The following is a 24,511-nucleotide window of genomic DNA, read 5'->3' on the forward strand; positions in this document are numbered from 1 at the left end:
AGACATCTCTCTTAGCATTATGTAAAGATCTCTTTAAAAATGTTTTGAAAACAGTGAAATAACAATTAAAATATAGCAATTACTCTGAAATTTAAGAGAAACAGTACAATTTATGTATTTTCTACAAGCATAAACAACATGATTACAGAGAAATATGGCAGCCTTCTTTCTGTTAAAAACATCACTAAAAGATAGATGTATTAGATTAGGTAATGCATATTTAAGCCTTAAGATCATACTCTTTCCAAAGAATGGAAATGAAGTCTTCTTACTCCTTCATTCACAAATGTGTCCTCAGAAATATTTCCACCAATATTATCAACTGTATTTACAAATCCCTCTATGTAGAGCCCTGTGCCTCGTACTAGTCATGTAGGTGAAGCAAGTGAACAAGAAAGCCCCGCCCTGGAAGTGCTTCTGATTATAGTTGGACAGAAGAGGAGAGGAGGAATTGATATTTACCTGCTGCCCCCTTGGAATCAGCAGAAATACAGCCAACACTTTTGCAGATGAATGATACACAAGAGGATCTGAAAGATTTTAGTTGAAAAAGCTCCTTGAATAATTGAGAAGGGATTGCAACTGGATGAAACACATCCATATTAGTTATAACTTGTTCTCAGTTGTTAGCTATTTCCTCTAGTGCCTCTGAAGGATTAACAAGGTTATCAAGACAGACTGTCATAACCGGTAAGTGTTTTAACCCTTACTGCAACTTGCCTGGCAGCAACCAGGAAACTTTAATAGTATCTAAATTGTTTAGTGTTGGAACATGTCACTGATTTACATCTGAGTACTCTATCTGATCCTTTTATTTCCCATGACTAAAGAACTTGACAATGTTTTTTATTGGTGTCACTGAAGTGGTAATATTTGATGTTGCAGTATTCTGAAAGTTTATCTTACATAATTTTGAGCTCTCTACTTTTAAATCTCTCACTTAGTCATACTTTTAGATCTTCATCTGAAATTCTCACCTTCTCGGGTTCATTTCCTAGTCAATCCAGTTATAGAAAGCAAATACCTAAAACACTGTGCAATAAAACCAAGGCAGACATACTGGATTTAAGTTACATCTGTTTCTAAAAGAAAATACCAGAAGCACAATTTAGAATCAGCACACATTCCTACACATTCCTTTTGTTCATGAATTTAGATAAGCATTTTTTTCTTAAACTTGCAAATTCTTAGCTAGATCATGCCAATAAATTAAACTTATTATTTCAGTTTGCCTCTTAAAATGTGAATGATCTAAGAAAAATATGCCTTCATGACTCAGAATGAGAACAAAAGTTTGTCTCTTTTGACCTATTCTAGACATCCTGTACCTAGCAAACCACAGTTCTAGGACATTATAAGATAAAACTAAGGCTGTGGAGAGAAAAAAGCCAGCCATTGTTGCTCACCACCACCTGTCAGGGAAATTTATGCTGGTGGTGTATATCCACCCTCCCCACATTACACTTGTAGAGATAAATGCAACATGAGCTACAAAGGTAATAGATGTTGCATCTTGATAAGGTTTTAATGGATATGGACATTTCAAGGAAGCTATAATAGGTGACAGCTTAAACTCAGTGTCTGAGAAAGCCTTTAATTAAGATTTATAAGGTCAGCTACTGGAAGCAAATATAAAACTATGGTTAGACATGGTAAAAAAGAGTGAGATGACTGATGATCCCAGTGGTTCACAACTAACCCTCATTCTAACTTTGTTGATTAATAAAAATCCAAAATCTGAAGAGTTCTGTAGCTCTGTGACACAGGAGATGGGGAACAACTCTGGAATTTCTCAGTCTGGAACCAGAAATTTCACAAGTGCCAGCTCCTAGCCTGGGTGATGAATACCAATATTAAAAGTGTCCCACTGGCTTATGATGATCAGGAACCATTATTCCCAGCAGCCATACACAACAGAGTTCAGTCTCACTCCCTACAATATCAAACAGGCCTCCAACACTGTTCTTCATCCTCTCTCATCCAAAAGCAGGGTCAAAAATGCCTGTGCAATCATTAGCAAAAATAAAACTCTTATAGATCCAAGTTAGAATCAATGTTGTTGACCTTCTTGAGAGGTAGTCCAAAAGAAGTGACCACAGCCTAGCTCAAAGAGCATGTACAGTGCACTGGCAGCAACATTTGCCAAAAAAAGAGGTCCACATACTTCTACAGCTGGGAGGCCATAAGGGAAAACACTACCTGTACACTTTTGGTAGAATCATTGTTGAACAGGCAGCTTTTATTTCAACTGGAAAGAGGCCAATATCAAAGGAGCAAAGTAACTGTAAGAACCAAGAAACAGAAAAATACTGAAAAAAAAGAATCACTGCACTAATTCCTACTACGTACTACTAAACTTGTCTAAAAGTTTCTCTGTATATCTTAGAGTCATAGAACCTCAGGTTTGGAAGAATGCTAACAAGTATCTAGTTCAAAGACATTTTGAATTTAAATGATTCTATAGACTGAAATTGAGTAAACTATCAAATCATTTGTCATTTGTCAAGACATGGCTTCTTTTTTCAAATAAATTGAGGGCTGTGGAGAAGACAGTACAACAACATGAGACACATAATAAGACATAAAATATTAAATTATTATTTTTTATTTCATTGCAAAAAAGTTAAAAGAGTTAGATATCTGAATTATAGTGCCTAACTTGGGCAGAAGTTAGAATTAGTAAGTCTAAAGGCTTCCATGCAGTTACTCAATATATTTTCATATGTAAAAGTAAGATATAAGCTGACATTGAAACAAAATATTTCTATTTATTCATCTGTTTTAACTCAACAAACACAAATTGAACACACTCTCTACTTTGTTGTACCATCCACAATCTTCTCTCATAGCAGAAGAATTTTTAGTTATTTACCTATAGACTAATTCCTCTATTAGTCTATATGCTTGCCAAATTCGGAGATTGTTCCTTAGCTACTTTTGTATTCCAGAGCGTAAAGTATTGCCTGTAACATAGCAGGCACTGTGAATGAAGAACACCTTTTGAACGAAGAAGAGGTAAGTGAAAAAATGGCTGTATGCCAAAAACTGAGCAGGCCTCCAGCAAAGCAAGATAAGTGATGCTGGGCATACTCTAACATAGCTTCAGTTTATTCAGTGTCTTAGTCTGTTTAGGCTACTATAACAAGTACCACAAATCAAGTGACTTAAACAAGCATTGATTTCTCACAGTTCTGTGTGTTGAAAAGGCCAAGATCAAGGTGCTGACAGATTAGATGACTGGTGAGGGCCCTCCTCCTGGTTTGCAGATGGCCATCTTCTTGCTGTGTCTTCACATGGCAGAGAGCACAAGAGAGCAAGCTCTCTGGTCTCTATTTATAAGGGCAATAACCCCATCGTGAGGGCTGCACCCTCATGACTCAGTCTAAACCTAATTACCTCTTAAAGGCCCCGCTTCCTCATACCATCAGTTTGGGGGTTAGGACTTTAACATATGAATTTTGGGGGACACATTTTTCAAGTCACGATAGTTGGGGAGACATACATGTAAAAAGGAAATTATGGTTATATAGGAAGAAAACTATTTTAATAGTGATACTAAAAAACTGTAATAGATCATCAAGATCAGCAAACAATTAGGTCCAGGCAAAGAAACATATGAAATTTCATATATTCTTTTTCATTCATTCAACATATTTATCAACTATCAATATATACAGCATTCTTTAAGATGCTAGAAATGCCAAGCTGAACAAGCAACACTAGTCACTTCCCTTGCAGAGAAATGAATTGAGATAGTGTTGTAAAAAGCTATGTGTGCATACTTGATCTCTCTCTCTCTTTATCTCTATCTCTATCTCTCTGTCTCTCTCCATTCTGTCCTTTAAAGATGGGAAGAAGATGTGAGAAAGAGACTTAAATTCAAATTTTTTGTGCCAAAGTCTTAAACTTGGGGGAAACTTTAGAGATACTAATTTTTGCTCTGTGTCTAAGCCAAGATTTTCAAACTGCATTAGGAGTAATAAAAATATTTTTATTTCCATTGGATTATCTCCTACATTTTATGCCTCAATTAGTTCTAAGCTCTAGACTTAAGTTTCTCAGGTGTTAGTTGTGAATGTGGAGAGAAGTGGCAATATTTAGATTATTTTTTCCAAGGTAGCCTTTACTGATGAACTCAGGACAGAAAAGATGCGGTCTTAATTTTTTGCTCCAGAATCTTGGTAGCTAATGATACCATGGTAAGATGGAGGACGACTGGGGAGTGGGATAAGAAGATGATTGTCCTATAGGCAAAAATAAGGAATGAAAAAAGAAGCAGATTTATGGAAAAGAAGCAATTTTACTTTCAGGCATGTGAAGAATGAGGTAATGTAAGATTTCCATGTGGAATGTTCCAGTGGAATGTTCTAGTACACTCAGGACAAAAAAAAAAAAAAAAAGGCTCCCTGGAGCCAATACTACCAACTTGAAAATTTTCTGCTTATAAGCTATATCTGAAACCAGGAGGGCAGATAAGATTGTTCAGGGGGAATATATGATGTGAGAAATGAAAGTCAAACTTAGGAGACATGAGCTCTAAAGAATGAATAGAGAAAAAGAAACAAATGAAACTGAAGAGTTTCATTCAGAGAGGAATGGAAAGAGTCATTGAAGAAATGTCAAAGGAGGAGAAACTTTTAGGAACAAAGACTTGTTTGCATTATTGAATACTGTGACAGGCCACATAATATGAGAACCTAAGGCCTTCTGTAGACTTTTCAATTAAGGGGCCACTGGTGACTTAAATCAGGTAGAGAAGAGAGCTGAAGACAGAGAGAATGTTGTTAAAGAAATAGTTGAAAAAGTTTAGACTCAGAAGGAGAAAATAAGGTTTAGACAGGAGTTAAAGTGTTCTTTTCAAGAGTAACACTAAAATATCAAATATTTCTTAAAACACATTATAAATATACTTGTGTTAGTGAAAATTAGGGTATTTTTAAATTTTTAAATAATTACTAGTATTTTAAGTTAAGGAGAGCCAGGACCCTCTAAAGCAGGTCAGGACTTTCCATTTATAATTACTGAGGGCAGAGCCCTTGAAGGGAGGTTTGTTCATTTCCAAGTAAATCTTTTTTCTCTCTAGAATATTTCACTTATTTATTTGTATTTTTTCTTCCAGTTTTATTGAGATATAATTGACATACAACACTGTATAAGTTTAAGGTGTACAGCATAATGATTTGACTTACAGGTATCATGAAACGATTATCACAATAAATTTAGTGAACATCCATCATCTCATATAGATACAAAATTTTAAAAACAGAAAAAAAAAAATTTTTCTTGTGATGAGAACTCAGGATTTACTCTCTTAAAAACTTTCATATGTAATATAGAGCAGTGTTGATTATATTTATCATGTTGTACATTACATCCCTAGTACTTATTTATAACTAGAAGTTTGTACCTTTTGACCACCTTCATCCGACTTCTCCTTCCCCCACCCCCCACTTCTGGTAACCACAAATGTGACCTCATTTGGAAACACTCTCATCACACACACACACACACACAGACACATACACACACACACACACACACACAAATTCTTCCTCACCCGGTTCTTGCTGACCATTCTAGAAGTGAAGTTTGATTTAAATTGTCACAAAAGTGAAATGCCCTTTCCCTTCTTCAAGTTTGTTTTGAAGGATGTTAATGGGACCTTGGGGAAAGTTTGACTTGTGGCTGCTGGGCCTGTATTTGTCCCATAGATGAAGAACGAACCTCATTTCTTGGGGACTAACACATCTATGCTGTTCTGGAATGTGCCATTATGTTGTAGGAAGTAGCTCTGCATTTTGAAAAGAAAATTAAAATGTCTCATGTAGATATAGAACATTTTTCCCTTTAAAAACACATAAAATGTGGTGCTGAAGCCATCTGTCCCTGCTGCCTTTGCCGATTTTAAATCAGCTCTAACCCATTTAGTCTCCTCGGATATTAAATTACCAGCTACCACTCTATTTCTCTATCCTTAAAGCTATGGTCATATAATTGATTCCTTTTTCAAACCTGGATTGATATTTAAACTAGTTAAGTCATGTGGGGAATATACTTTCCTTTTAAAAAATGATATAATGTGAATTTACTAGTTGAATACTTGAAGGCTCTAGGATAAGTTGAACTGATTACACATAACTCTCCAAAGCATTCTCTGCAGTCCTATCAGTCAGGGAGGCTGCTGTGACATCACTCAGGTCTGTCAAATGCATGGCACAACTTATAATGGTTCAGTTGTTTCCCAAATTCAGATATGTCTCACACTTACCTGGAGTACTATTTTTAAATATATCTTAATATATCGGGGCTATTTCAAATAGTCTTGCTCTACACCTACCAGTTAAGAATCTCTAGAATTCTGTATTTTAAAAAGAATCACTGAAGATACAATGCCACTAACCCAGCAATAGTCTCCACCAAGTCTGGGCTAATGAGAGAAGGTTCTTGGAAACTTGCAAGGAAAAAAATCATCCATATGATCTGGGATCTTGAAGGTATTTTAAAAAACATTTCAACTAAAATACAAAACCGTCATTTAACAGAAAAGAAAACTGAGGCCAAAAGAAGCTGAATGACTTCCTCACAGCAGTAAACTTAATTAATGGCCAAATGGTTCTGACTGGTGAAATGAACTGTCAAATAACTAGTTAGTTGAAATAACAGAGATAACCAGATGGTCTTCTAGTTCTTTTGATTATCTTCCAGTTAATAGAGTTCATTGTGCCATATCTGTCAGGATAATATGAATAGTGCATGAAATGGTTTGATAAGAGTTCTTCAAGTTACAGGACAAAAATTTCAAAGGATACAAGGTTATTGACAAATTACTGTTCTTTTCACAGCAACTAAAACTGGGTGCTTTTTAAAACTTTTTTGAAGAAACTCCATACCATTTCCCACAGTGGCTGCATCAATTTACATTCCCACCAATGTTCCCTTTCTCCACATCCTCACCAACACTTGTTATCTCTTGTCTTTTTGATGATAACCATTCTAACAGATGTGAGGTGATACCTCATCATGGTTGCTTTTTGCATTTTCCAGATGATTAATGATACTGAGTATCTTTTCATATACCTGTTGAGCATTTGTATGTCTTCTTTGGAAAAATGTCTCTTCAGTTTCTCTACCATTTTTTAATCAAATTATTTGGGTTTTTTGCTATTGAATTTTATAAGTTCCTTGCATATTGTGGATATTAATCCCTTATCAGATATACAATTTGTAAATATTTATTTCCCTTTCCATAAGTTGCCTTTTTATTTTGTTGGTATTTCCTTTGCTGTGCAGAAACTTTTAGTTTGATGTAGTCCCACTAGTTTATTTTTGCCTTTGTTGCTTGTGCTTTTGGTCATATTCAAAAAATCATTGCAATGAACAATGTCAAGTAGTTTTTCCCCATATGTTTTATGGTTTCAGGTTTTATGTTTAATTATTTAATCCATTTCAAGTTAATTTTTTGTGAGTGGTATAAAATAAGTTATCCACTTTTCCTTCGACACCATTTATTGAAGAGACTATTCTTTCCCCCTTGCATATTTTTGACTGCCTTGTCAAATATTAGCTTATCATACATGTGGTATTTATTTCTGGGCTCTTGATTATGGTTCATTGTTCTATTGGTCCATTTTTATGCCAGTACTTTACTGTTTTGATTACTATAGGTTTTTAATAAGGTTTGAAATCAGGAAGTGTGATGCCTCTGGCTTTGTTCTCTCTCAGGATTGCTTTGGCTTTTGGGGTTCCTCACAAATTTTAGGACGGCCTTTTCTATTTCTATGAAAAATGTCATTTTGATAAGGATTACATTGAATATATAGATGACTTTGGATAATATGGACATTATAACAGCAATCCCACTTCTGGGTATATATCCAAAGGAAATGAAATCACTATCTAGGACAGATATCTGCACTCCCATGCTCATTGCAAAATAACCAAGACATGGAAACAACCTAAGTATCTATCAGTAGATGAATGAATGAAGAAGATATGAATAAATACACACACACACACACACCCCACTGGAATATTATTCAGCCATGAGAAAGAAGGTATTTCTGCCATTTGCAACAACATGGATGAAACTTGAAGGCATTATGCTAAGTGAACTAAGTCAGATAGAGAAAGACAAATACTTGTATGTATCACATGTGGAATCTTAAAAAGCCAAACTCATAGAAACAAAATACAGTGGTGATTACCAGGGCTAAGGAATATGGGAAGTGGAGATAATATTGATCAAAGGATTCAAACTTCCATTCAGAAGATGAATAAGTTTTGGCGATCTAATGTATAGCATGGAGATTAAAGTTAATAATATTTATTAACCTTTAATACTGTATTATATACTTGCAAGTTGCTAAGAGAGTAAGTCTTAAATGTTTTCACCAAAAGAAAGAAAGAAATGGTAATTATGTGACAGGTTGGAGGTATGAACTAATGCTATGGTGGAGATCATTTTGCAATATATAAATGCATCATATTAACTTGTTGTACACCTTAAACTTACATACTGTTATAACTCAATTATATCTGAATAATAAAACTAGATGCTATGGGAACATATTTCTATCAGGGTCCTGTGGACAAATTGAGAGGTGACACCCGATGCTCCCTACTCCTCACCCCTACTTTACATAGTTACTCTGGCTACCACCTGCTTCACCTTCTAATTTGTTATCCATCCTGCTCCTGCTGCACCTCCACCACACATTAACCATCATTAAACTCAGAAGTAAAACAGAGATGAGAAAAATAGCCAGCCATTGGGAGGTGTATGGAAGTACCCATCTTGACCAGAATAATTTTTTCCCAGAGAGAAGTGAAAATATATCAGAACCTTAACTATATTACTACTAGCATGTCTTTACACATTTACTTTGACCTAAACAAGAGTATATTAACCTCAGAACTTGCTACAGATTTATAGTAGGAAGGAGCTTTGTACAGAATATAATGACTAAGGGAGGATGGAGGTGAAAACAACTAAATAAAAAATAATTTATAATTGAACAAGCAAATAAGTGAAACTATCTTTATGACATGTCTAATTCTACAAGTCTTTCTAATTCATAATGTAAAACATATGCAATTTTCAAATATATATTTTTAAGCAGGCCACCATAAAAGTGCTATATAACTGCTTAAAACTATTAATAGCAAGAAGATCAGTGACTATAATGTGAACGTCTTTAAAGAGCAATTCTGCTAATTTTGCTATTAGAATCAAGGAAAATTATATACAACCAGGTGCACTGCAGATTATTTTTTTCTTTAAATATTTGAATATGTACCAAGAGACTTTAATAATGACACATTTTAAAGAAGAAGCTCTAAAATAAGCTGGTGATTTTCACTTGTAATAGCATTTTCACTAAAAACATTCATTGCAAACTCTACTTCTATGGAAACCTTAGACTTCAAACCATAACTATGCTGCTTTTTATAAAAACATCTTGGGCATTACATGTATCAATTTTCAGATGATCCCCTTTACTTACCTACTTAGACTCCACCTAATAAACATAATCTGAATTGCAGATAAAATATATTGTGGTTTAGACATATCCAATTTTGTGTGATAAATATAAACACACTCAGTACAGTTTTAATCTGTTCAATCATTGTTTTAAATAATTTAAAACTTTCATTACTAGTTTCTATATTCCTTTCAAATTTATCTTTCTTTATTTCAAATACATTTGCTGGCCCCAAATCCCACTATTTCTTTTACTAATAACTATATAGCCACTAGTTAAATATGGAATTAACTGTGAAGAACAAAAAAGTGTACTAGGTGTGGTGATCCTGTACAGTGAACATGTCTCACTCATATTTAGAATACTCTACTTGCAATTGTTGGTACAATGTCTTGCAAATTGTAGGTGTTCATAAAGATTTGTTGAATAAATAACTAAACAAAGCTCTTCAAAAAATCCAGGAAGGAACTTCAGCATCATTGTTCTACAAACACGTGATCAGGGTACGGCTGTGACACCAGTGCTGCCTAATGGGCTGGAAGGCCATTCTGTATCCGAGAGACAATTCCCAAGCAAGAAGCAAAGACTGAATAATCAACTGGGTAAAGGCTTTGGTGTCAGAGGGTGAAAAAATTTCAAGAAGAAATTATTTTATCAGCTTGAAAAATCCCAAAGACTAATATTTTAGTTTACCCAGTCAGAGTCAGGGTCTGTCCTTCTCCAAAGTTTATGCTATTTATGTCTCTTCTGCTTTGCCTTGAAGAGACATTCCTAGTGAAACTAAAACTCAAAGCATAAAATGTTACTCTCCCTTTTACCCTCCTACACGGTGTTGTGACCCTGCCCTCTGTAGTGTGGTATTATATAATGGGTCAGCCTGAGAGTCAAATAAACTGAAGTCAGCCATGAAATGTCTGGGAATCTTTAGATAAACCGCTTAAACTAGCTGAGCCAGTTTCTTCTCCCTAATTTGTTCTTATTTTTCATCTTACTTTCATACTTGAAGCAAACAATCTAATTTTGATATTCTACAAAAATTAATAAGTAGATAGGTGGGCAACACAACTAAATAAAAAATAATTTATAATTGAACAAGCAAATAAGTGAAACTATCTTTATAACATGTCTAGAAATTGAGTCATGTTTCTTACTAGATAGTTTCAATCACCAAATAGTTCAATTATGACTAAGTTTCTGCCAACACACTAAATAATTTATTTCTCCTCCAGCTCTCATCACTAAGGAATTGTCTTTAGGTAACACAGGGCTTGCAGAGTAGATGGACTTGTTGATACTTTGATATATATCAACCTAAATCATTTCACAGAAAGTTATTTCCTGGAACAAAGAAAAAAAGAAATGAAGAGGTGAAAATAATTTGTCACTGGATACAAACACAAATGTAATTCCATTAAAGTACTGCCCTTCTATAAATATATTTGTAACAAGCATTGCTTAATTTTGTTGCCACTGTGAAAATACAAGAATTTAAGATCTCATGTTTCCCCTACTGGTACTAATAAATAATCAGTAATGTATGTCATCTCTGAGTGTGACTAATCCAAATATGTAAAAATTTCTAACAAAATAAGAAAAAGGAAAATGATAAAGATGGCTTTTATCCTCTTCTGAGAGTCCTCCAAAGAGAAGGGCTCCCTAAGAACCTAATCTTTCTAAATTGTTTCCTATTGCCTCTGGTTATTTACCTCAAACTCTGTTAACTAACAGAGAAGACTTATGTCTTAAAGAATATGACTTCCCAACTCCATAGCTAAAATGACAAGTAAGATTAGAGGCTTATTCAGATTCTCTCCTAAAGGGGAGAAATACCTGGTTATTTATGTTATTGTATACATTTTTCAAACGCAAGCTGAATGCATGATGAGAGTTAATATAGGAAAAGATGTAGCCTGACTGTAGCTGTCCTGACAAGTAATGGTTAAGAGGAGAGCTGAGGCCTTGTGATGTGGTTAAGTCAAAACTAAAACTGCTAGACAACAGGCTCAGACTTTCTGGGTTAGAGAGTAAGAAAATGAGGTTCCTGATTTAGTTGGTTACTCGATTTTTAACTTGTAGTGTTTTGTAGGGGAAATGATGGTGCAACCTCATTCATTTGTTTTTCCAATAAACATTAACTGAGCACATTCTATGTGCCAGAAAATGTGATAAAATGTTTATTTCCTTGGGACGACTAGCTTATAAGTTCCCTTTCAGGTATGGTCAATTACTTGCTTTCAGAAATAATATGTTAAAATCATCTTTAAAAAGGTATATGAAAGTCTAATCACCAGTTCCCATGTTAAAAGAGTGATTCCAGTCCCAAAGAGCTAAAAAAAATTTATGAAATCCCTAGTTAAATATCTATTTTATTCAGAGTATTTGACAATATATTTCTGGCATTTTGCTCATGTTTTTCCATCATCATTTTCTTTCTTAATTTAGGTCCACTTAGCTTTCAGTTGAAGCTACAGATTTGCTGTTCTCTTAACATCCTTCTGACAATTATAGTCCATATATGAAGCCTATTCTCATGAGGACTATCATTAGCAATTTTATTTTTTCCTTTTTCCAACCTAAAGAAAGGCAAATGAAATTTCAAATTCAAACAATAATGTAAACACTACTATTTGGACAAGATAACAATTCTTAAAGACCAAACTTGCTTGGCAAGCACTGGCACCTCACAACACCTCAAAATGTTTTTATTCCAGCTGCCATATAAATGTCCAAATTCAGCATATGAATGATTTTTCCATGTTTGATGTATGAAAATTTAGGTTTTAAGAATGTCAAATCTCTGAAAATCAGGGATTGCTTGTATATGTAATTGTTTAGAAGAAATTGATGGTCCTTAATTAAGTAGGTTTTAGATTTAATGCTGGGAAAAGTATTTACAGAAATCATTTGGTTCTTTTGGCCATCCCAGGTTGTTTTAGCTATGTGTTCATTACAACTTTGTGATTCAGCTTTGAGAGACTATATAGCCATATTGCTGCTCTTTTTGAATTTATCTACCTATTCTTCAATTCCTTCTCTCCAACTCCTCTCCCTTCAATTATTTGGCTCCTTACTAATCCATCAGCTGCAGTTAGGATTTATGTCTATACTCTCCCTGGTATCCTTTGGTAGATTCTAGACACAGATATCTCCACATTCACACACACTCTATCTTCTACTTCCATCCTGTGTTGTTCACCAAGGAACAAAACTAATTGGAGGAGAAGGCAGGTTCATGTGCAAGCACTAAGTTCCAAGACTCCAAAATGAAGAAAGTCTTTTCCTTCAATATCAAGGAATTTTGAAACTTCTGTATGTTTAAGATACCTACTGTGCTGGCTTTGTACTGATAGTATAGGCTCTTATCAGTGAAGTAGACAGCTACCAACATGGCATGTTTTGGGGGAATGAGAATCTGCTATTCCTTCCTGTGCATTAAGTCTGCAGTGATACTAAAATTATTATCTATGGTTGAATGACGCTGACATTTAACTCATGAAGCATGTGTGAAGCACTACTGCTGAAGTTCCTAACATCAGAATTCTGCCTTCATTGAAGGCAGAAGGCTGTAATAAAATGCAACTACCTTACCCAAGAGGACAAATCAAGTGTGAATGGAAAAACTATGCAAAAAGCAGGCTATGATAACAAGTTAAATTGAAAAGATCAATAAAACTCATAACCATAAATACGATACTTTTTCAAGTTCTGTTGCCAAAATTGGCTCAATAGTAGTAGAAACATTATTTTTGGTTCTCGTTAACTCTCATGTGTACCCTCCTTTGTGGATTTTTTCTTTAATAGCATTCTCCACTAAAAGAAACCAGAATTCTGTTGAGGGTAACTGACAATTTTAGAATATCCTAGTGATACTAGTGAATAGAAAGAGTCACAGCTATAAGGGAAATGAAATCAACTTAAAAGTGATTCCTCTGGCCAAGTAATAACTAATATACCTTCTAGTATAAGTTCTGGGACAAGATGAAGCTGTAAAATGACATTAGTACATTATTACATGGTGAGATTCAAATGAGAAAAGTTAATATAAATTATACAGATAAATGGTTGTAGAAAAAAAAGCAAGTAAGTTTGGATGACTATTTTAATAAAGAAAGTCATGTGTGTGTATATGCACATTTGATGTATTTATTCTGTTAATTATATGTTTCTAAATTATAGACCTGTACTTGCTTCTCTTTACAAACCCAGGTGTCAGCTGAAAAAATTCATAATCTAAAAGTTGAGAATTATGTTTTATTCAGTCCTTACTGAGGACTGTAACCCAGGATACTGTCTCTCAGGTAGCTCTGTGGAACTGTTCCAAAGAGGTAAGGGAGGAACCAGGATATATAGGAGTTTTTGCTGAAAAAAAAAAATGTAGTCAAACATCAAATGATTACTGCTAATCACAAAAACAGACATCTCAACTTAATGATTTTACTACTTTTCTACATATAGGAAAATGCAAGAGTCTGGGTTTACTGAATTCATTACTTTGATATGCATTTTAACTATCTAGGATCAATATTCTGTCTGTCTCCATTCTGAATCCTCTCCAGGTGCACAGCTGCAATGGCTGATAGCTATGGCCACAACATTCTTTGTTTACTGAAATGGCAGGCTTTACTCCCTAGCACTACCTGCAATTGAGTTTTCCTCCCCAGGAGATAGCAGCCTGTCAGTATGGCTCAAGCGTTTGTGAACAGAAAATCCAGCCTGGGAAGGTGGTTGTGTTCATCAAACCCACCTGCCCCTACTGCAGAAGGGCCCAGGAGCTCCTCAGCCAATTTCCCTTCAAACAAGGGCTTTTAGAATTTGTCGATATCACAGTCCACAGTGACACCAACGAGATTCAAGATTATTTGCAACAGCTCACAGGAGCCAGAACGGTACCTCGAGTCTTCGTCGGTAAAGAGTGCATAGGTGGATGCAGTGATCTAGTAAATATGCATGAGAAAGGGGAACTGTTGACACGGCTAAAACAAATTGGAGCTCTGCAATAATTATAGAGCAGACCCCAGGCTGATATCCCCCTTGAGAGCTGGATGGCGTTGCAGATAATGACAGCACTTCCTGGTGGATGGACCTGGGGCTACGTTTACACAGCTACAGCAACTGTTTACTTAAAATTTTGAAATATGTTAATGCAAATAAAGGGGGGGGCAAAAACAGCTTCTTTTCTTTTAACTTAGTATAAAAAGTGGACCAACTTGCCCAAAACAACAGGTCTGAGAAGTTCGATGGATGTCTCGCGTTTCTTGTGGATTGGCCCTTTGGATTCCAAAAGACCAAGACATGCTTAAGATTCACTCACTGACACAAAATATGTTCCTTTGCTTTGACACGTGTTCCTTACTATGTGTTCTCCACATGCTGGGGCTCCTCTACCTCAACACCAGTGTTTCTCAACTAAGTATATCCCAGACCCCCTGGGTTGAATCTATAGTTGGTTTTCTGTTACTGTCCAAAGATTATTTTGTTGAGTTTGACTTTATAGAATTCATATTAAGAAATCAATAGATATTATGAATATGCTTTTTCAGAGGGTGTCTCCCTAGCCACCATCCCCACTCCACCTCTTACCCCCCTCCTACTTTGAGAATCACTGTTGTGAACCAGTGTTCTGAACTGTGACAACTCATAGATCTCATAGGAAATATTCAACAATCCTGTGAAGGGTCTGAGCACCCAGTCTGAGAGACGCCACTGAAAAGTTAAGCACAGTTGGTCTTCATTTTATGCCACAGGGATCAGAGGTATAAATGCAGATGCTACCATCACATGGTAACTCTCTGTTATGTAAGATGGTTGTCCAGGGAATCCTGAACAAGCATGTATTAGTTTGTTTAGATTATAAACAAAAGTAAAACATAAAATTTTAAATGTTACATAGAAAACTTGTATCCCCCACTTCCAAGAATATGTCTGTGAAAGTAGCCAAATTTGGGAAACACTGTTCTAAATGATTTTCTCTCTCCCCTTTTTTTCCCCCCTCACTCTATGAAAACTTGAGAATTCCTTATTGTGAAGGTTGTTCTAGAATTGCAAGATTAAGTTAATTTTTACTTCTGTAGTCTCTAGTATGAATGGTTAATTTCTTCTCTAATAAAGTACCCATGGATCAAAAAAAAAAAAAAAGAAAAAGAAATGGCAGACAATGTTCTTTGTTCACACAGGGAAGTAAAAGTAATAGTGAATAAATAAAATAGTCTTGGAAAGGGTAGGGATTACCAAGAATGGAAAAGACTGATCAGGTCTGTTGGTCATACATCACAAGGAGTTGAAGAACAAAAAAAGGGGTATTCAAGACAATCAGGCCAATGACAAAATAGACTTCAGCCATGTGTTCGAAGGTGATTAATAAAATAAATATACTATAAACAAGGGCTAGGTCATCTCAGTCAATCCTTAATATACTATGAAATTTAAAGAATCTAAATGGCACAAAAACTGATAAGCCACACATATATTCTTAATAAGGTCAACATATCATAATGATCAAACAAAGGAGGTAGCAGGTAGCAAACAACGAAAACTTATGTCAAAGGCATAAACTTGAAAAAAAGATTATTGACCTAACAGTGAATGACATTACAAAAAGAAGCTCCATTTGAAGATCAGTGGCTCAATTTTGAATCCCCTTGGGAGAAGCAAGGCAGATCCAGGTCCCAACCAAGAATCCAAAACCTGACTGTTTAGAGAAGATATCCTTTATTCTTTTAAGTCAATAGGGTAACTACAACTCTGGAATTATATGAAGGTAACATCACTAAAATCTTTAAAAGATATCAAAGTAAGCATAGCTATGATACCTGAAAGCTATGCAAACAAATAGAGAACTAATAAAAAAATTTATTAAGTCACAGAATTGGTTTGAATGTAAATGAGGTGATTAGTTTAGTGATAACTGTGCTTCTGTGTCCCTTGCCGTCTGTTTAAGGTATATGAATCAGTTGTAATAATTTCATAATAATAGTTTAAGATTTTAATGGAATTTAAAATATACAATTCATTTTTAAAATCCACAAATGGTTTTAAATGCTCTGTTTATTACATTTATATTTTCAATACACTGAGCATTAAACAAAGAACAAATAATCATGGATGTGCTTCTCCTGTACAAAAGCCTCAGACATAAAAGAACGTTTTGTCAGGAAATGGAGTGTGCCCATTAACACCTATTGTCACATTAACAGAGATCATTTCCTTGATAATAAGAGAGGGCAATCTCAGAAATACCATTCACAGAAAACTTTTAATAAAAAAATGAAAGATAAGAGCCAGAGGTATTATCCAAGGAGACAGAATCCTTAAGTTTCAATTTTTTATCATTAGTGTGGGCATATTTATATCTAGTGTAAATGTGAACAGGATTAAATATACAAACGTGCTTGATAGAAAGTAACTGATTCATAAATGTTAGTTGTCCAAATTTCATAAGTGTGAGGTGCAAGTAACTATAAATAATGAGTCTAATTGTCCCCTGGCAATGGAGAGATGTTTCACCTTGGAAGATGACAGTGACCATGAAAAATGCCCCCAGAGGGAGCATAACTGACCCACTGCTCCAGCTGCCATGCTCTGAAATCCATTACCACTTTTGCACTAAGGCTACCTTTCCAGTGATGCTCCCAGACAATGATAGAACAAGGCAAGCCTCCTAAAGCAGATCTACTCCAAAGAGATGGGGGGTTCTTCCAACGGGAGGGTTTGGCTTATGGGCTCCCCATTCACCTTGCTGAATTCTATCTGAACAGTACTGCAGTTTAAGACTCTTACATCGAAACTTCCTTCTTTATTTCTCTCCTTCACAAGGTCACACCTGCACCACAGTCTAATATTCCCTCAGCTTCTCCTAGTTCCCTCCCCATTTTGTCTCACAAGCATCTCCCCTAAGAAATCTCTTACATGTATAGTGCTGTCTTGCCATCTATTTCTCAAAGGATCTGGACTAACACAGGGACCCAGCTTGCTTTCGTCAGGGCAATAATTTATAACATTCTAGAGCTTTTAGCAAGCTGAAGAATTAATTCTCTTCTGAAAGAAGACTTTCATTCACAGGTAGAAGTAGAGCCAATTGATTTAAAGGACTTAAAAGTTCTAACATTAAAAGACTATATTAAATCCATAAAAATAACCCATTTACAAAGGCTAACAGTACCATTAGTGAAAATAATGAAAAATCCTTGTGTAAATGTATGTTTGGAATTCAAGATAATCCTTGGTCAAGGACATTTGGCCCTGTCTTAAAATCAGTCACAAAATGTACTTTCTGAATTATGTGGTTATTTATTTTAAAAAAACAAGTGCCCCCAAAAAGCCACAGTACAGATGAAAAAATCTATAATAGGTATAAGATTATGTATTCTAAAGAGGCATACACTGAAAAGGCTTCCCATACTACCTTATTTAAATATTTTCTTAAATTCTTTGAAAGCTGGACAGTATAAAGCAGGTCTACAATTCATTTCCTTAGCTGTTATTTCCATATTGCTTTCATTCTCATCTTGAGTTTTAAAATATACATTTTTAATTCTTATAACTATTATGGTAACCTTTTTAGACACCTGGATTCCTAAGAGACCAAAATTTAACCAAATTGAATAAGAAAAAAGAATTAATCCCTTTTCAAAGTGCTATCTCTGCTAGTTTTTTTTTTCCAATCTGTCTACTTTTGCTCAAAGGTCATATATGAACTCTGATGATGAACCCCAAAAGAATCACTAAATATCCAAATACTTATTGAGCACCTCACATAGGGAACACATCATAACAAACAGGAAAGTATCTTTCTTATAAATTATTCCTATATCATCAGCATTACAATGTATCTAAATGCTAGAAGATTCTGTCCTGCTTGAGGAGCGGGTTCAACTACATAGCCCAATAAAATATTCAGTTGTACTACTTTCCTGACATTTGATGTTTTTCCTTACTTCAATCTTGCCATATTTTCTTTGTCCATTTACTCACTGAATGCAGCTCTTTTCAAAAATATTTAGCTTTCAAGTGTCATTTTTAAACATTAGCTTCTTCAGTCCTTTAATCACTTTTACTGAAATAGCTGGACTCCTGCACATTGATGACATTTGTTTGCAATTCAGTTTGCAAAAAGATTTTAAAGTATTTTCTTAAGATATAAATTTACATGGGTTCTATGATACAGACAAAATAATCCATCATCTTGTTTTTGCTTCAATCCAAGGGTGATTATCTTCAGGAAAGTCATGACTTACAGCTAGAACAGATAATCTTACTTAACACTTATTCAGTGCTTACTATAAGAAATAATTACCTTCTATTTAGAAATTTATAAAGTTCCCTCAACAATCCTATGATGTAGGTGTTATTATTATTCCCAATGTTGCAGTTGAAGTTATCTCAAGGTCACACAATCTAGTCATAGTCTAGATTTGAAACCAGGTAGCCTTGAACCAGAATCAGTAATCTTAGTACAGCCTATGCTGCCCACAGCATGACTCTGGTGACTACAAACTGTAAATTACATAATTCCATGCTATAGAAAGGAATGATTAGCTCTCTATAATTTGGATGACAAAAGACTGTCCTCCTCATTTCCACTGGAGAATGATCTATGGTGGCTGCTTGGAGTTGGGAGTTTTGAAGAATTTTGAATATGAGTCTGCACCTAAAAGGAAAGAGTACTGAGATCCACCAGGGGTGTCTGACAAAGGCACAGGGAGATAAGCTGTACTCTCTAGACACACATTAGCCGTCTCTGAGTCAGACTTTCCCAATTTAAGCCTTCTAGATTTTAAAATGTATGAGGTTTTAAAAGTAAAACCAAAGGGGCTGAGGAGTCACAAGGAGCTTTAAATGAAGTTTATTTTTTCATTATCCTAGCCTAATGATATTTTGGGGAGTCAAAAATCCTCCTTAAAGACATCAGTAACTTTGTATATTTAAAGACCATGAAATAAGAAGAGCAATTTGTCCATCAACAGAGACTGTCTTCCTAGATAAGTTGGCTTCTACTGTACCCTCTGAAAAAGGGTGCCGTGGCTGAGGTGAGCTTGGTCTCTTGGCATCTACCTAATTAGCCTCCAGATAAAATCTAGCTGAATAATTTTGACAAAACAATCTTGAGGAAAGGAAAGGACATAGTTACTGAAAACAATAATCTTACTTATTTCCTTGTCTCAGCAAACATCTCCCTTTTTTGAAACAGTACACTTTCAAAGATTCTTCTCTAGTTAAGGGTCTGATAAATAAATTTCTCATTATTTCAAAGGTGTTTTTAAAAGTGTGTTATGAACAGAAATGGTTAGTCCCTTAACTAGAAACAAACCACTTAAATGAAACAAAAATCTGATATATACCTTTTCTAGCTATTCATCCACCCATTCATCAAGTGTTTACCGAGAACATGCTACATATGTGTGTGACATTCTATAGGTGCAACTGAAAAAAGAATATAACAAAGATTCATACTTACATATTCAGAGTGTAACATGGGGGCAGATAAGTAAAGTTTGATACAAAATACTAGGTGATTAATAGAGATATGTGCAAGATATTTTACTGGGCATAGATGAAAGTATATTTAACTTTTTCTCCAAATCAAGAGAGGATTAAGTAATCCTTCAATGGAATTACCTTTGTTCTGAGTGTTAAAACATATTTAGGATTTGTCCAGTGGATAAGAAACAGAGGAGGAAAACACAGAGGAAAAAATTAGCATGCCATGAAACAGTTCTATGGAAAGGTGGGGATGGTGGAAGTGAAGGCTAGGAAGGTAGACAGGCAGAATTGAGCTCATATATACTACAAGAAGGAGAGAATTGGGGCTTTCTCCAGAGCTTAGTGAGAAGCCACTGGGAAAGAAAGTTTCACTATTAATATGACATGGTTGCAACTGTTTATTTTCAATACATATTTTATACACAGACTTTTTTTTTGTCTATCTGAAAGCATGATGGAGGATAGAACATGGGAGAAGACTGGAGATGAACAAACCAGTTAATTATTTAAACAGTAAAGAACATGTGTTGAAGGCCTAAACTTCAACAGAAAAACTCAGATTCAAAAAATATCTGTGTATATAACAGTTCAAATTATATGGGTCAATGGGCTCCAACTGATTTATGCATTAGTCATATTTTTGTTCTGCTTTATATGTATTTGTACTTTCACATATTATTCACAACAGCTTTATGAGATTAGGAATGTAATCTCAGTTTTACTGATAAGAAAATGAGGTCTAGGGAAGTAACTCACCCATTGACATACTGTTAGAAAATAATGAAAACATAGGTCAAATCCAAGATTTCAAACCCCATTCTTCTCTCCCACAATGAATTTGATAGAAAATTATTCATCAAAGTAACTAAAAAGTTGACTTTTGTTGTTGTGATTGTATTTTATATTCAATGACTATTTTGTCATGCCAATATTCAAGATCTATGATTTTCCATACTGTTAGAGACACTATAATCCTTGCAAATATTTAAAATGCCAATCAAGGAGGTAGAACCAACAATAGAAGTGTGGAATATATAAATAATGTATTTATTACCCAGTAAAGGAAAAATTTCTTATATAATCCACAAATTCTCCTTATCAGCCATTAGATAGAAAGCTCCCTATTACTTATTTACTTGAAAATTAAGATAAAATAAAGGTTTTGTTTCTCTTTTCTAGCTACTTTTTGTTAAGATAAGATTTGCATGCAGTGAAATGCATAGATCTTAAGTGTACACTTCTACATAAGGTTATTGTACAGAGAATTTGTTGCTACCAAATCTCCATCTCCTAATGAAGCATTAATTAATCTTTTTTTCCTTTTCATAAACAAAGAAAAATCATTTTTCTTCATCCCTCATCCTTACAGTGTCTATCTACTCTTGTAGAATATTTGACCCCACTTTCATTGTGTTACTTTGGGGTAATCATGTCTTGCCTGGGACAAGATGGGGTGGGCATGAACACCCTAATTATTTACTGTGGGGTAATTAATAAGAACTATATCTCTGGGTTAGAGTACAATGTGTGCACATCCAGGAGAAAATTAATGAAGATGAATACTAAAAACCCAACATTGTTTACATTATTATTTATGCTTTTAACTGTCAATTATCTTTTAAGACATTTTTACAGTAACGCAAAAGTCTCTTTATTTATCCTATCTACATATTTACTATTTCCATTCTCTTTTGGTCTTTGTGTAGATTCAAATTTCTATCTGGTATTATTTTCCTTCTGCTTGAAGAACTTAAATATATATGTATATATATATAATATATATATATATGTGTGTGTATATATATATATAATATATATATATATATATACACACACATATATATATATATATATATATATATTTCTTGTAGTATAGTCGGCTGCCAGTGAATTCTCTCAGCTTTATTTTTCTTTGAAAAAAATTTATAGTTCACTTTCATCTTTGAAAAATACTTCTTGGGGTTTACAATTCTAGATTGACAGACTTCTTCACAAATCTTTTCATTTGCAGAGTCTAATCTACTCTAAATCCCATTCTGTGAAATTGCTCAGTTTATATGCCTCCCTTGTCCAGAAATTATTCTTTTCTGGAAGTTGTTCTTTCCCTGGCACTGGAGCATTATCCTAAGCATGCATATTCAGTCAAACATTAAGGGGACACCTTTACAGATTTCTAGACCCCTTTTCTTCTGTAGCTCCCTTTTGTCGAGTACCTGACCTCACAAATTTTAGCCATCTTGACTTCTACAGATTCTGAACTTTATCTCCTCAACTCAGCAAAATTGCCAAGCTCAGTTTGGTTCTTCACTCCCTGCACCACAGAATGAAAATTTTCTCCAGGCAGAAAGCTGTATCAATTTAGAGGGATTACATTTTTCATATCCCTTCTCCGAGGGATCATGGTCCCATGTCACAATATGAAAAGAGCTCTTTCTAGTTGTTTACCCTGTGATTCTGTAGCATCTTACTCCCTCATGGATGGAAACAGACTTACCTAATACTGTTTTTGAGTCTTGCCCATGGTTTTGTGTTCATTTTTTAAAGTAGTATTCCATTTTTTCAATATACCCATTTATTCTCCAGTTAATAAATGTTTTTGGGTTTTTAGAGATTTTAGCTACTGAGCTACAGCTTTTACAAACATCTGTGTATCAATACTTGTTTGGAGATACATTTCCATTTCTCCTGGACATTTATGTAGAATTGCTGTGTTATAGAATAGATGAATGATTAACTTCATAAGAAACTGCACAGCAGTTCTCCAATAAGAACAGTTATACCACTTTGCATTCCCACTAACAATGTATGAAAAATTCAGTTTCCTACAAATTTGACATTTCCAGTCTTTTTAATGTTAGACATTCTAAGTGGTATAAAATGGTGTTTAATCGTGATTTTATTTTTCATTTTCCTGATGACTAGTTACGTTAAGTATATTTTAAAGTGCTGATTGCCTATTCAAGCATATTCTTTTGTAAAGTGTTTTGCCCATTTTCAATTGAGGTTTTCTTTTAATTGAATTTTCTAAGCATGTCAGGTTATTTTTTTATTATATGTTGAATATTGTAAGGAATACAGATGATGTTGACTCTTTTAAAGGCTGTGAGATTGTTGCTGGCAGTAGTTAAATTACTGGCAGCTTTTTTCTATCATGTTAGACTTGGTTTTCTGCTTTGAAACTATCACAGGTTTGTCCTTAGTCCTATCCATATAGTAGTGGGTTATCCTTTCTCCAAAGGGTTGGCATCTCTGGGGTCTCAACTAAATGCCTGTGGAGCTCTGGAATGTCTGTCCATAGTTTGAAACCCCAGCAACCTCTGATATCTCAGTTCTGCTCTCAGGCCACCAGCAACTACTGCTGGTTAGGACACATGGAGACCTACCCTGTATGTGGTACCCCTGCCTTTGGCCAAGAGCTGGCAGCAAGCCCCTCATAGACTTCTGATGCTCCCCTCTGTACAGCTTTCTCCTTTCTAGCACCCTGCCTTACAATACCAGCCACTTCAGCAGCCCTAAACTCTAACATCTGCCTCCTCCATTCAATGAGGCCACCATTCTTTGCCTGGACTTCATCTTCCTGTGCTGCAGTAGGGAATGTGCCCCAATCAGTCTTTGCAAACATAGACTTGTCTCCTGTTTTCTCCTTATCTCAAAGTTCTTGAAAACAGTTGGATCAGACATTGTGTTTAGCCTTATAGTTACAGGTAGAAGGGCAAGTCTGGTACAAGCTGCTACATTATGGCCAGAGTAAAGTCTTCTAGCTATTTTTTACACTTAACAAAATATCAAGAAACCCTATTCTACCATTACCTCTCCAGTTAGACTGTTTCAAGTGTCCTGTAATAATCGGAAGAATTTCTCTTTCTCTTCCCATGGCTTTGAGGAGTCTCTAGAAAGAGGTATTAGCTAGAATCTGACTAAAGATCTCAGATCCATGGTAAAACACAAAGTAAAATTGCAAAGCATATTAAGCAAGTTCTTAAATTATATGCAAACATTAGTCCTCAACTACTATAAAAAGTGTGAAGAATATTAATACCAAATTTAGAACTATTCATTTAATCCCAGACTTTCAAAATGCATACATATACTAATAAAATGATCTCAAATATAAAAATCTTTCATGTCAATCAAAAGCAATGTTACAGATGGATCTGACATAAAATCTGTGTATAACAAGGCATCTGACAGATGCTTGAGGAACTGCAAAATATATTAAAATGCCATTTTTAGCAAATCCCAATTTAGTTTCAAAATGCATATTATAATTCAGAACATCAATATATACAAATTAATAAAATCAAAGGATAGATAATATGTTCTATTCTAAAATAGAATGAGTGAGGGATGTGAAATTGGAAATTACAAGAAGCATATATTCATTTTACAAAGGTTATTTTATTAGCATGTTTCTTAACTTAAATCCATGCCATATAATGCAATTTAATGTTTGACAAAAAGATATTAATTTTATATATATTAAAATTAGAGAATCTTATGAGAAAAATCATTGGTGATTTTGTTTACATATAGTTGTGCTAAATACGTTA

At 34.7% G+C, this 24,511-nt stretch overlaps 1 protein-coding gene across 1 annotated transcript; it reads left to right on the forward strand.

Moving 5' to 3' along the window:
* Positions 1–14,162: 14,162 nt before the first annotated feature.
* Positions 14,163–14,482, forward strand: LOC307065152 (glutaredoxin-1-like; the record flags this gene model as incomplete). Its single annotated transcript, XM_079721966.1, is given in 2 exon segments — positions 14,163–14,181; positions 14,184–14,482. Coding segments are annotated over 2 exon segments (318 nt in total).
* Between the last annotated feature and the right edge of the window lie 10,029 nt (positions 14,483–24,511).

This window comes from Hyperoodon ampullatus (assembly GCF_949752795.1).
Source record: "Hyperoodon ampullatus genome assembly, chromosome: 16".
NCBI classification, from domain to species: Eukaryota; Metazoa; Chordata; class Mammalia; order Artiodactyla; family Ziphiidae; genus Hyperoodon; species Hyperoodon ampullatus.